Below are 14,367 nucleotides of genomic sequence, written 5' to 3' on the forward strand. Positions count from 1 at the left end.
AGATGCGTCCAGAGGACCTCCCTGTGTCTTATCCCTCCTGCTTCCCCTCATGGGTCTCTGGGTGATGGCAAATATAACACCCAGAATGGATGTCTGGGTTCTAGGATCCCAGGGGTATGGAGACAAGCCCCTGTTTCCTTCCCCTGTGTGAGGAGGGGACACTCTGCTCCCCTTGCCAGCATCCTGGGCTGGGAAGGCAGGGAGAGGAGGGCCAAGCCCCTTCAAGATTTATTAATCTGCTCTGAGGAAATGCGCTGGGGAAGGGTGGAGTTATCAGCATAATAAACCTCTCCCCTTCCCAGGCCTGGGGGCCAGGGGTGCTCTTACAACTAAACCCATCACACTTCCGCCCATTCCTCAGGCCCCACGCTGGACTCCTTCCAGGCACATCCTCAGAAATTCACTCCCCAATCCCCCTATCAACTCACAGGGTGGGATGAGGACAGGGGAGGAGCTCTGCTGGGGACATGGGGACAAGGGGACATGGGAACGTGATGAGGTAGAGGCTGGACCTCAGCCAAACCTGAGGAAGGAAAAGTCAGCCCAGCCTTTCACCCCAATATATGTGCCCGGAAATCTGGCAAGCCAGGGCGAAGTCAGCCCCACCCCAGGCAGGCGGCTGGACAAAGTGACCTTGGGCCAGAGGAGAAGTCAGCAGTGACCATAGGTCCCCCAGGTCCCAGCATCCCCTTTCCGTAGGCAGGGGTGCGGGGGGAGTCTTCTGATCACACACACACCTTTGAGAAAGTGGCTAGTGACACTTGAACCCGAGTGTGTGCCATGTGTGTTCACCTGCCGGTGGGTAAGGTACAAAGGTGATGGAGCTGAGGGGCCTGTCTCTCACTTTCCAGACCCCAACCCACCATTAAAGCCTTCCAGTGCCTCCCAAAGCAAAGCGCTCATTGGGGAGCTCAGGAACTCAGACCTGTCACATAGCATGCGCTGTCCCTGAACTTGCCAGGTGGCCTCCCCTCCCCTCCCCTCCCACCCAGCAGCACCCTCCCTGCTCTCCGGGAACCCCTCCCACATGGAGACCCACACCTGCTCCTCCAGCTTTCTGTGGCCTCAAGTGCTGCCTGACTGCCTGAGCCTCCACCTCAGGGGCCACCCAGGGCAGGACCAGATGCAGAACTGTGGCAAGGAAGGGCTTCCACAAACACAAGTGTGAAGAAGTGGCATCTCTCTTCCTCAGTTGTCTAACACACCGAGGGAGGTGCTTTGCAGACCCTATGTCGCCCAGCCAGAGACCCCACATTCTGCCTCAAGAAGGGGCCCAGACTCAGAAGACATCCCTGAAATGTCTACATGGCCCACTTTCTAGCCTTTCCTGGCAAGTTACCACGGTCCTCTCCTCCCCACCCACATACCCAGGGTGACCCGCGTGGGCTGCACAAAGTATCTTTTTCTGCCTGCCTCTTCCTGTCGCCTCTGCAGCGGGCCAAGTGCTATGGACAGAGGATGATGCTGGGCAACGGCAAGGCAGTCTCTTACCTTTGAATGAGAGCCGGACACGAGGCATGGCCGGGAGGTGGTCCTGGTTTGGGGTGGCTGGCCAGGCCCCAGTCAGTAGGGAAGCCCAGAGGAGGAGACCAGCGACAGGCATCGTGGGAGGGGCCTAGGGCCCAGGACACTGGCTGGGCTTTCTGGACACCTGGGAAGGGGGAATCCATATCAGAAATGTGTAAGGCAGATGGGGGTGTCCTGCCCTACCAACTCTCCTTGTCCACACCCTCAGCCTGTAGCTATGAATGCCCCAGTGTGCAAACCCTACATGCTTTCCTGTCCCTGCCTTTGTCTGCAAAGGTGTAGTCAACAGGCCTGGAGACCAAGCAGCCAGGTGCAGCCTGGGGTCACCAGAGCTAATAGGGGCCACTGGAAATTCAAACAATGCCCCACCCTCCAGCATCCTAAATTCCACCCACAGGGTCTGGCTCAAACAGGCCATCTTACAGCTTCCTCCAGTTCCCAGTAGCCTCTCTCCTCAGTGCCCACCTCCAACCAAATGGGCTGCTCCTCAAGAAATGAGGGAAGAGCTGGATCCAGCCCTGCCTGCTCCAGCCAAACCTCTTCTCCCCATACAAGAAAATCCGGACCTGATTCCTGGGGTGGAGGGCATGGGAGAAGAGTGGAGGATAAGTAAGACCCACATAGACAGCCTAAAGTGGAAGAGACAGCAGCCAGAAAAGGAGAGGCAAAGAATAGCAGGGTCTACTTTTACTGAAATCACAGCAGGAGGGATCCAGGTCAGATGTACAGAAGGACTTCCTGCCAGGTAAAGTTCCAGCTCTGCCTCTAGAGGGCAAAGAGAGGGGAGCTAGGATAGCCAGCAGGCCTGGGGCAGGGTCTGAGCCAACCTCAGTGTCCCCAGCAGAACTCCCATACCCCCAGCAGGTCCAAGTTTCGATATTATGTTTTTCCAATATTGTCTCCCCAGGCAGACTGGCTGTTGGGTAAACGCAGCCCAGCACCAGTTGTCGGAACATATTGCTCCCTCCCGGCAAAAATCAGCGCCAATTCCCCCCCCCCCCAGATACACTGGGGGTGGGGGCACAGAGAATGAGAATGTGAGCCCCATCCTCTGGATCTGCCCTGTCAATTCCCCTTTCCCACGGGATGCAGGACCCTAGGCCCATTTCTAGGACCCTGGAGTGAGGGTGAGAGGTAGCAGCCTGTTAATCCCTTGCACTGGTTGACATATGCTGAGGCAAGGCCCAGCCTCCACATCTGTCAGGCCCCACTCAACAGACCCCGAGGCCCTCCCCACACTCGCCTCGCCTCCCCGGAGCCCTTGCCTCTCCTGCCAGGACAAACCACTGGTGGTTCTTCAGACAGGAAGTACAGCTTCAGGGCTCCTGGCCTGTTCCCCAGGTGGTGCCCTCTGCGGGAACACCCTCTCTAGAGGGCCTGACACACCTCTCAAATTCCTTCAAGATCCCCCATCACAGATGCTCCCTCCTGGGGAGGCTGGCTGAGGGAGGGGAGACTGGAACCAGCCCCTCCCCCAGTCTGCGGGCATACAAAGCTGGTGCTGAGTGAATCTGAAGGCTCTGGTGAGGGGGGGCAGGCAGGAGAAAGGGCTAAGCAGCCACCATCACCCTCGGGTGCACCCAGGGGGCCCCCACTAACAGTTGTGGATGTACACACGTCCACACTTGCATGCCCACACACGTCCTCACAAGCATGTGTTTGCTTAAGAACTTGACCTGCTAGTGGGGTGGGGCTGAAAGAAGCTGGGGAACACAGTCCTGGCTTAGGGGTGCAGGATGCAGTCCGGGTCCCTCAGAGATCTTTGATCCTATGTATCAGGGGGCTCAGGATGACTCACAACCCCCTCATGACCTCATTTCTCCTGCATCCATTTTCATGGTAACAAGGTCAGGGTCACCAGGGACAGCTTTAGAGTCCCCCAAGGTAGCCAGGAGGGTGGAGGGCTTTGCCCCACTGGGGCCCCTACAGGGACCTCCCACAATGCTCTAGCCCTTTAAAGGAGTGAGTGGGGGATGTTGAAGTCTGCTGGGGCCTCAGATCCCAGTCCAGGACCCCTCTTTGGCAGCATAGGGGAAGGAAGAGAGGAGAGAAGAGAGAGGGGATGAGAGGAAGAGAGGGACAGAGAGAGGTTTCCACAGTCACTTCCCCTCTGCCAGCCCCTAAATGCACTCCACTTAGCCCCAGCCCCAAAGGAGCCCCCAGTCAGGCGAGCCAGGTGGGTGGACAGAGAAGGAACAGCCACCGCCACCTGGGAGCCCACCAGGAGGAGAGCAGAGAAAGAAGGAAAGAAGCCTGGCGGGAGGGAGCAAGGGAGGGAGGCAGGCGGGAGGGAGGAGGAGAGAGGGAGGAGAGAGGGAGGGACGGAGGAAAGACGTTCGAACAAAGAACCGAGGAGCTGGGGCTGGCAAGGGGTGCAGAGAAGGGGCGGCCAGACAAGGGGGTCTGGAGGCACCTGGGGGTAGGGCAGGGGGCTAGGTGGTCGAATCGTCCAGCCTGATCCAGACCTCCCAGGCTTGTAGGGGGGGTGGGGGGTGAACAGCCGGCCTCAGAGGAGAGAGATTAGCTCCTCTGAGCTAAGAACTGCCTGGATGGAAGGCAGGCAGGAGCAGGGGCTGCGGGGGAACATGGAGATGAAATTATTACCAGCACCCTAGCCCTATGGTACCCACCCCCCACCCCCCACCCCCGCAGGCCAGAGCTCCTTTCTGGCTTCTTGGCTTTCCCCCTCCCCCAATACCCCAAGGACCAGGAAGCAGAGCCACCCCACCATAGGTGGGATTGAAAACCCCCTCTCATGGTCAGGGGTTTCCCAGTCAAGGTCACCTGGGCTCAGCCTCATCCTCCCCACCAAGATATGCCTACCAGAACATGGGGGGCACTGAGGCTAGGCTGCTGGTCTTCTCTCCCCACACCTCCCACACTTCCGGGCCTGGCTCCTTCAGAACCGAGGGTCAGCAGCAGGGATAGGCTTGCCCAGGGCCCTGGCCTTCCAGCACACCTTATCCCAGGGATCTAGGCACACTTCCCGGGCAGCCTCGGAAAAGGCCCCGGCTCCATCCAACCCGGCCCCGGCTCCATCCAACCCCCGGGCCTGGGATGAGCCTCCCAACCCCTGGATACAGTTTTCCTATCTCTGCAACTAGGACAGAGGCTTCTGGGAGACAATCTGGGTGAATTCAGGAAGACAGGAACCCCCAACCTGGCCCAGCTCCAGAGTGGACACACCAGTGCCTTCAGGTCACCCCCCCACGTGCTCATGGGATAGTGTTCTCAAAAGCTATCTCAAGAATTACAAGTTATTTAAGCAGCCAGGACCTCAGCCTTAGCTCCAGTTGACCCATCCTGCCAGGCCTGCCTCATTCCTGGGCCACCTTGACACTCTCTGGTCTCACCTGTTCTAGGTGAGCCCACCAAGCTTCTGGAGTCCCCTGCTCCATTTCACCCCTGGGGCCCCAGCCTGCCCAAGTGGGGGGCTTAACTGCAGGCTTTCCCAGATCTTCTACACCTCCTCACACAGGCCCCTAAGCCAAGCAAGAGTCCCTGCTGGAAAAGCAAACCCAAGCTGGCATCTGGGGGGTCAAGGGGCTAGCACAGAGTTGGGAGAAAACCTTCAGGGCTGGAGGTCCTCCTGCCTTGCTGATCAGTCCCCCCTCCACGTGGGGGCTGCCGGTGTAACTCTTCTCTTAGAGCAGACGATCTGGATGGGGACACTGAGGCAGGCCAGGCACAGGCTACGTGGAAGAGCCCTCTGCCTGAGGCATTGGTGGGAAAGAGCTGAGCCAGGAGAAGGGGCAGTCGTACTCCTGCTCCAGGAACGTTGGGGGGGGGGCGCATGGGACACCCCACACACACCCAGAATCTTAGGAGAAAAAGTTGTTTTGCACACTGGTGACCCCGCAGGGCACACCATCGCCACATGCCCACGTCGCACCGATAAGGGTCGGGGCAGCCCGAACAGGTACAGCGCCCACTCAAGTCCCACCGCCCCTGCGTCCCCGGGAAGCCCCCGGCCTCCCCGAGTCCCGCGCCCCGGACACTTCCGCAGAGTTGCAGTGCCGCAGGTCCCGGAGGGATCGCGGGGTGGCCCGGCCGCCTGCCCGCTCCCTCCCGCTTCCCCGCCGCACTCACCTCCTCCGCGGCGGCGGGGCCTGGGCTCCCGGGCGGCGGGGGCGGCGGCGGCGGCGGCGGCTGAGCGGCTCCGGGTCGGGCCGGCCAGCGCTAGCGGCCCCCCGGGGCCATGGCCCTGCCCGCGCCCTCTCGCCTCTGTGCCTGAGCCGGGGTCGACGCCGCGGCCCGGCTTGAACGGGTTCCCCGGGCTTCGGGCGCGTCAGCAGCCGAGGCCCCGGGCCCCAGCCCGGGCCATGGGAAGGCTCAGGGGCGCTCGCTCGGGGCCGCCTCCCCCCGGGTGGGCTGCGGGCGCCCCCTGGCCGGCGCGCCGAGGGCGCATTCCCCGGCGCGGGGCGCGGGCGACGGCGCGCGCTCGGCTCCGGGGCGCTGCGCTTGGCTCGGCCCGGCGGTGCTCGCCTGCTGGCTGGCCTGGGGCCGGGCGGCCGCGCTGGACTGGGGCCCGGCGGCCGCGCTGGGCTGCGCCGCTGCTCGCGGCGCGCCCTGGCCCTGCGCTGCGCTCGGGGCTGGCCTGACCGCGGCCGTTCGCTCGCTAGCTCGCTCTGGTCTCGCGGCCGCCGGCGGGACGGGGCGCTCGGAGCCGCGCGGGGAGCGCCGGCAATTGGCCGCCCGTGGGCGACATTTGCATAGCGCGGCCCCGCCCCGCCCGCCCCGCCCGGCCCCACCCCCGGGGCGGGACCCGCCCGGCCGCCGCCCCGCCCCCCGCTCCACCTGTCCGCGAGCCGGGCTCGGGGCTCCCGGGCGGTGGGGCAACCCGAGCCAGGGGAGACCAATCTGCACCCCGCGCCCCCGCCCCGGCTTCGCGGGCGGCGCCCCCGCCCCGCCCTGGCTTTGTCTCTCCGTGGATACACCGCGCGCACCGCGCCTGGTGTTTACCCGGGCACTCAACTCCCTGGCGGGAAGGGCGGGCGCGCCGGGGAGCACCGAGCCTGCGCTCACCTGCGCACACACTGCCGTGTCACTCCTTCCCACTTGCTGCGGGCCGCGCCGGGCCCCGCGCCTGAGTCCCGCAGTATAGGACCCAGGACTGCCCCAGCCGCTCAGCAGGTGGCGGTGCAGCCCCTGGGACGGCTGGCACCACCGCCGGACACGCTCGCCGCCTCCAGCCCCGCCAGGTCGCAGCAGCCCAGCCTCACTGCTCTCCAACCACCCAAGGGCTACTTGTGATTCCCCAGCCTCCAGCCCTATTTCAAACCAGCAGCCTCACAGACCCACTCCTTACAGTTCCATACGGCCAGAGAAGCCAGGTAGGCTGGGCCTCCTCTCCCGAAAGGGACATTTTGGCCTCATGATGACCCCAGGGCCCAGCAACTGAGCCAAACGCCTACCCTGATCCCAGGAAGGGACCTGACACCCAACCCAACTCCCAAGACCATAGCTTCACCAGCCAGGACCACAGTGTCAGCCCTGCCCCATGCACTTAGCTGAGGTCCCAAGGGGCACAGGCCCTCTTTGTCCTCTCCTTCCTCCTCTCCATCCCTCTTCTATTCCCTCCTCTTCCTGTCTTCTTTTCTCCCTCTTTCTCCCCTCTCCTGTCCTCTCCTTTCTCCTCTCTCCTTTCTTTTCTCTCCTGTCTCTTTCTCTTCCTTCCCCTCCTCTTCACTCTCTTCCTCCTCCCCCTTCTCTTCCTGGCTAAGGCAGGAAGAAGGCATCTCTCCTTCTGACCTACTGACTGGTTGACTGTGAATGTAGGATCAGGTGAGATGTTTAGAACCCAGGTGAGGGTCTCCTGGACTGGATTTGGAATGCTGGCCCACATGCTCCAAGCAGAGACCATTTGAAGCAAGGACACACCAGCCTGGATTATGCTGGCTACAGTGACAGTACCTACACCCTTCTTCTCTGTTATGTCTCATTTATTTTTATTTTTTTAAAGATTTTATTTATTTATTCATAGACACACACATGCAGAGAGAGGCAGAGACACAGGCAGAGGGAGAAGCAGGCTCCATGCAGAGAGCTCGACGTGGTACTCGATCCAGGGTCTCCAGGATCACGCCTTGGGCTGCAGGCAGTGCCAAACCGCTGCGCCACTGGGGCTGCCCTCATTTATTTTTAAAAAATATTTTATTTATTTATTCATGAGAGACACACACAGAGAGAGAGAGAAAGAGGCAGAGACACAGGCAGAGGGAGAAGTAGGCTCCATGCAGGAAGCCCGACGCAGAACTTGATCCTGGACTCCAGGAGCCACCCTGAGCTGAAGACAGACGCTCAACTGCTGAGCCACCCAGGCATCCCATTATGTCTCATTTAAAACACTGTGATAATCGTGTTTTAACACGATTAACACTGTGATAATCCCTACTCCTCTGGACCAGGGTCACCCCTGAAGTCACCACCACTGCACCCCCATTACCAGTGCAGCTTACATCACCATCACTATGGTTTCCAACACCAACTCTTCCACATTCTCCTATTCCCCTTCACCCCCAGTCTCCCTAGCCACCCCTGTCACCATCCCCAGCATGATCATCATCATGTCACTGAAGCAGAACTGTTAAGACTTACTGAAGGCTCCAGGGTGCTAGGTTGGGAAGAAAAGAGACTCAATTGAATTGTCCATGGATCTCTACTCAAACACATAGAATGGACCTAGTGCATGAAGCCCTTCTGAAGGGGGGTGCGGAGACAGGGAGAGGGAAGAGACCTATCTCCACCTCACAATGGAATGCCAGTTGTCTTCTAAACAATTTGAGAAGGCTGAGTAATAGATAGAAATAAAAGAAATTCTTGGGACACCTGGGTGGCTCAGTGGTTGAGCATCTGCCTTTTGCTCAGGGTGTGATCCTGGAGTCCCAGGATCTAATCCCATATCAGGCTCCTTGCATGGAGCCTGCTTCTCCTCCCTCTGCCTATGTCTCTGTCTCTCTCTCTCTCTCTCTCTCGTAAATAAATAAAATCTTAAAAAAAAAAAAAAAAAAAAGGATCCCTGGGTGGCTCAGCGGTTTAGCGCCTGCCTTTGGCCCAGGGTGTGATCCTGGAGTCCCTGGATCGAGTCCCACGTCGGGCTCCCTGCATGGAGCCTGCTTCTCCCTTTGCCTATATATCTGACCCTCTCTCTCTCTCTCTCCCCGTGTCTCTCATGAATAAATAAAATAAAAATCTTTAAAAAAAATCTTGAAAGAAAGAAAGAAAGAAAGAAAGAAAGAAAGAAAAAAAGAAAGAAAGAGAGAAAGAAAGAGAGAAAGAAAAGCAATTCTCAAAAAAAAATAAAAAAAAAAAAAGAAAAATAAAAAAAAAAAAAAAAAAAAAAAGAAAAGCAATTCTCATTGCAGTAGTGAAGCCACACTGCACCCCCATCTGGTGTCCATGCTGAGTTGGCCATTTTCTATCCCTACTTACATTATTATACATATGAAATATGCATTATTGGGAGGAATATAGTGGGCCCTCCTACAATTATCCTTTAATGTAAGCATCCAAAGATGCCTTGACACCAACCCTGGGTGCCAGGTTGGGGGGCCCTGTGTGCCAGCAGAATTTATGGTTATTTACCTCCAGGTACTTCGCAGTTCCTCCTGAGTCCCCACTATTCGGATAAAGGAGAGAATACTGAGAGAAGTGGCATGAGGCCTGTAGCCACTGGGCTGTGGGGTTAGAAAAAATTGGTCTTTTCAGGAGTTATGGGAAGGCTCCAGGAGGGAAGGGCCAGGCTGTGGGGCCCACATGGAGCCAAGGGTCTATAACCAAGGCAGGCGCTCAGGGCTGGCAATGAGTGCTGGAGCCCGGCGCAGCACTTCCAGAGTTCAATAAATCTTTATTGAATGAATAAGAGAGCAAATCCCTGCAGCACCAGATCCAAGAGGGAACATGAGCCAAGAACCAAGAGGCCAAGAGCCAACTCCTGGTCTTACCACCTAGCTCCTCTGGACTGGCTGCCCCCACCAAACACTCAGCTGACACCCAGAGTCCTCCTGTCTTGCTCTCCAAAAGCAAGCTCCTTGCTTGGCTGCTATCTCCACCTGAGAGCCACCTCAGATGCCCTGTGGGGTCACCTGAAGTGAAACAGCCAGGCCAGGCTGACCCCCCACCCTGCCATGCCATGCCTCTCTGCCTCCTCTGCAGGACACTCGATCTCAGGCATGCTTCTCCTCCAGCTCTCATGGACATTCCTGGTTCTGGTCCGGATATACAAGGTGAGGGTGGACACAGAGATGGTTAGGCCAGGTCCGGTTTCTCCTCTGACCTAGCCTCCTGGTGTAGCCCCCTCTCCCTTTCAAGATGGTCTCTGAGTACCTATAAGATAGACCCTTGGGATGACATCCTGGCCATATGGTCTTGGGTCATACACTCATGGCTCAGCCTCCCAGAGCTTCTGAAATGCTACAAAACCCAACCACAAGGGTTATAACTGGGAAGGAATTGGGCCCCTTTGTCCTAGTCACCACCTCCAGGTGATGGGCTGGTGCTGTCAGTGGGCAGGAGCACTTTGGGGTTCCTCCCCAAAACACTCCCAGCCTTTCAACCTGGCCCAGCCCTTGCTTCTGCCCATACACATGCCTGTTTCTGTTCCTTCTGGCTTTTCCAGACTGTGCTGTGGGGGATAGAAGTGTGACCCTGTCCATCCTGTCTGTCTCTCCTGTCTGCCTCTGTTGGGCCTACCTCCAGGTGGGTGAGAGAAGCCTGCTATGCTGGGCAACCTTGAGAGATGCTCTGCCCTTCCAGCCTCAGCCTCTAGAAGGCCAGACTTGGAGGCCTGGGCCTCAGAGACCTGCCATGCCCCCTGGATGAAGGTGGCAACAAAGCCAGCCCCCCCTCCTCTGGCCCAGTCTCCGGGGAACCTGTTTCCCGGGCCTAGCAGGCTAAGCAAGCCCTGGCCCGCCCGCCTCAGTGTTGCTGGCTCAGGTTTCCCCACTTTCTGGTTTTCTCATCTCCTCTGCCCCAGGCGCAGCCCTCACCCGCCGCCTCCCGGAACTAGATCCCAGAGAAGGGGAGTGTTGCAAAGGGGGCCCTGAGAGGGGGTGCAAGGTGTTGCTCGGGCAGCACCAGGAGTGGGGCAGTGAGGAGTGCCTGCAGCCCAGGCTCAGGATGGGGTTCACCTCAGCCTCCTCCTGCCCAGCCAGCCCCAGGGGCTGGCTCAGAGCCCATCAAAAGCTGGAACAAGCCACCTCCTGGCTGCTTCCCAAATCCTCCTCTAGGCCTTTTCTGCTGCTGTCGCCTCTACCAGGAATGTTCTTCCCAGACTTCAGCACCAGTGTCAACCGAGTTTCCTCTAGACCTGAGCCCTCGGCCCCCTCCTTTACCCTCAAACACTGTCCCATCCGCACAAGGGGCAAACCTCCCTTCTGGAGGCTGCCTCATTCCTTTCCTGCAGGCAGGAGCTCTCCACTGTCTCATCTTCTGGTCTTTGCACGTACTGCTCCCCTGTACCTGGAATTCCTTTCCTATTTACTTCTAGATCCTTTAGGCCTCTGGGAAGATATTACCTCCCAGGAAGTCAATCCCAGTGGAGTTTCCCTGGGCTGCTGCTGGTCCTGCACTCCCAGCTAGACCCTAAGAGATGTTGCTGGGGACCTAGGTCCTTCTGAGTTCAGAGTGAACAAGAAAGGGAGAACACAGGGCTCTGAGATCCTCACATGTTACCCCATGCCCCTCATCTGGGGTGTGTGTGTGTGTGTGTGTGTGTGTGTGTGTGTGTGTGTAATGTGTGAGGGAGGTGGGGGTTGGGTGGGCCCAGGCTTGGCTGGCTGCCAAGTGACCCATGACCGTCGGCCAGCCTGAGCATATCCTGTTTAGACAGAAGCCAGACAGCCATCCCTCACTCACTTGGGCCTGCCCAGCCCCTGCTGGAGAGCCGAAGTCTTGGGTCTAGAGCTCAATCTTTATCTGGCTCTAGAGAGGCCTCCTCACTAAGAATTGGGATGGGAATTCTGTTTCCTCTGCTGTCACTGCAGAGGCCTTTGCTCCAGGTGCTGGAGTAGTAATGATTGGGCAGCACCAGCCACTGCGGTGGGGGGGGGGGGGGGCAAGGGTGTGGAGCCTGCTTTAAGACAGGGGCTGTGTGCAGAAGACCTTGGATCTGGAGCCCACCTGGGAGCACCCACCAGCTACTTCTTGCCTTTGCCCAACTCAGTTGGAGGAGCTCTATCTTTCCAACTGCTCAGGCCAAAAAGCCACAGAACCAGACTGGACTCTCTCACTCACATCCACATTCAAACCATCAGCAAATACTTGCAACTTAAAGTGTGCAAAATATTAGGTAACCACTTCCCACCTTCTCTCTGGTGCCCGGCTCTGCAGCCATTGCCTATGCAGCCACCACTCAGATGGCCAACCTTGTCTCTTTCCTGACAAGTACACCAGTCTCCTTACTGGGCTCCCAGCTTCTGCTCTTGTCTCCTACAATCTAGTCAACCAGGATGCACAGAGACCCCGTTAATATGGAAGCCAGGTCGGGTCTCTCTCTTGCCCAAAGCTCTCAAAAGTCTCCAACTTTGTTGAGAGTAAAAGCCTTGTCCTTAAAAGTGGTTGACCTGCCAGCCCCCTTCCCCACCTCTGACTCATGTTTCCCTGTTCTTGGCCACAGCCTCTTCACTCCTCCTCCCACACCTCTCCTGCCTCAGGGCTCCAGCAATGTCTATTCCCTTTGTCTGGGTGGCCTTCCAATAGACACTTCCATGGCTTACCTCCTTCAGGTCTCTGCTCAGATAATATCTGATCATCATCACCCCTGAACGGGAGGGGCTGAGCCCAGGGCCTTTTTTTTTTTAATCCCCCCCTTTATTTTTTAAAGATTTTATTTATTTATTCATGAGAGACACAGAGAGAGAGGCAGAGACACAGGCAGAGGGAGAAGCAGGCTCCCTGCAGGGAGCCTGACGTGGGACATGATCATGGGACTCCAGGATCACGCCCTGGGCCAAAGGCAGATGCTCAACCGCTGAGCCACCCAGGCATCCGGGGCCCAGGGCCTTCTGATCAGAGATGGGGAGCAGCTTTCTACCCTCATCTTGGACCCTTTCCTCACATTCACCTGGAGCTGAGGATGAGGCAGAGATGGGTGCACATTTGCTGTTTCCTCCTCTACCTAAAAGCTAAGCTGAGAAGAGAGTGTCTCAAGCTGCAGCAGCAGGGTCTCAGGGTAGACTCTGCCTTGACTTAAAAGTCAGTGAAGCTCCAGCTGTGAGTGGCCCCCACCCCCACCCCTGCCCCCAGGGAGGGGTCTAGTCCCTTAGGCAGAGCCTCAGAGCTGGTGGGAGACCTGGGCAGTCCCCAACAAAGCTGACGGTGATGGGCTCTGATTCGTGGGGTTTCTGGCTGCCTCTCAGGCTCACATCTGCTGCACACACCCGGTCCATGTGTCTGTGTGGCCCAGTCCTGGGGGAGGGGGCCCCAAGGAGAGTCCTGCAGCCAGGCCTGTAAGCTGGGATCTGGACTTACTTAGTTCCAAATGACTGGGGAATGTCCCTTCCGTGACAGTTGCAGTGTGGCCTTCCCTGGTCCCTTACTCCCTGCAGGGAAGTGGGGCCCAGATGAAGGCAGCCCCCTGAACAGAGGAGGGGTTGGTGGGCAGACCCTGGGCACCCTGCCATCCTGGCCCTCTTCTCTCAGCCGGGCTCCAGTTTTTCCCTGAGGAAGTGTTGCAATATGAGGTCAGTGTCCGTACCTTCAGACCAGAGGTCTAAGGCAAGAATACCCCATCTTGGTCACCCTCCCCTGTGAGCCAGGAAATGGAGGACCTTGCCCAGCACTGCTGCCTGTGCTGCACCGCAGGGCCTCTGTGGCATAGTAGCATTAGGACCGGCCAAGAAGAAACAGTCCTTGTGTACCGTCTCCCTTCATAGCACACGGTCTCCAAGAGTTGGGCAGCAGGGCTAATGTAGGTGGGGGCGAGCTAGGTCTTCCCTGGCCAACGGGGCACTTGCTAGCACTCCATCACAGTGATGAGCTTCCTGGCTTCTGTGTGTGCTTGGCAGGGGGGCAAAGTGGAGCCCAGGCTCCCCACCCCTGGATAGGGCTTACTGTCCTGTGAGGGGCTAATATCCTTTTTATTTTTTTAGAGATTTAGAGATTTTTATTTATTCATGAGAGACACAGAGGGAGAAGGACAGAGACACAGGCAGAGGGAGAAACAGGCTCCATGCAGGGAGCCTGATGCGGGACTCGAGCCCAGAACTCCGGGATCACGCCCTGAGCCCAAGGCAGACGCTCAATTGCTGAGCCACCCAGGTGTCCCAGGGCTGATTTCCAAACTTAACAGGACAGCGTGGAGACTGTAGCCATCCCTGGCCTCTGGACCTGCTCTTGGGAACTGGGGGCTCCACTTGTTTGCTACTGCATCCTCTCGGTGGTCTGTGGTTTAGTCACATAGCTCCTTGTCAGTGCCCTCCAGGTGACCGGCAGGAGCTGCATCCAGATTGAGAGGCCATGGTCCCCAGAGATCCAGCCGTGCTTCTGGCAGGCTCGCCCCTAGGGGCTGAGGCTACCCTGGGTCAGTGTGGCGTTGAGGCTCTGACCGCCCTGGAAGTAGCCAGCTGCATGCTTTGAGAGGTGAAGCCTGTGGTTCCCTGGCCAGGGGTGGGAAAGGAAAGTATGAGGGCAGTCTCCCCAGGTGGTCAAACAGGAAAAAGAGAAGACAGGCCAAGCCAAGGGGGGTTGCTGGACAACCCACACTTTGTCAGTATTGCACCCACCTTTGGCAAGAACCAAGAACTAGGGCCCCAATGCCAACTCTTTTTTTTTTCCAGTGCCAACTCTTTTTTTTTTTTTAATTTTTTTATTTATTTATGATAGGCACACAGTGAGAGAGAG

At 57.9% G+C, this 14,367-nt stretch overlaps 1 protein-coding gene across 3 annotated transcripts in view; it reads right to left on the reverse strand.

Moving 5' to 3' along the window:
• SEMA3F (semaphorin 3F) overlaps positions 1-5,916 on the reverse strand; it is a 30,004-nt gene extending 24,088 nt beyond the window's left edge. Inside the window, exons 1-2 of one of the 3 annotated variants that reach the window (XM_077858818.1) lie at positions 5,617-5,916; positions 1,492-1,651 (exon numbers count right to left, since the gene is read on the reverse strand). In XM_077858818.1, coding sequence (XP_077714944.1) covers positions 1,492-1,603 — 112 coding nt within the window. In that variant the 5' untranslated portion in view covers positions 1,604-1,651; positions 5,617-5,916. Of the gene's footprint in view, positions 1-1,491; positions 1,652-4,350; positions 4,374-5,616 lie in introns of those variants that run through there. The other 2 variants (XM_077858820.1, XM_077858819.1) reach the window with 2 other exon arrangements.
• Positions 5,917-14,367: the final 8,451 nt, after the last annotated feature.

This window comes from Canis aureus, chromosome 19, assembly GCF_053574225.1.
Source record: "Canis aureus isolate CA01 chromosome 19, VMU_Caureus_v.1.0, whole genome shotgun sequence".
NCBI lineage: Eukaryota > Metazoa > Chordata > Mammalia > Carnivora > Canidae > Canis > Canis aureus.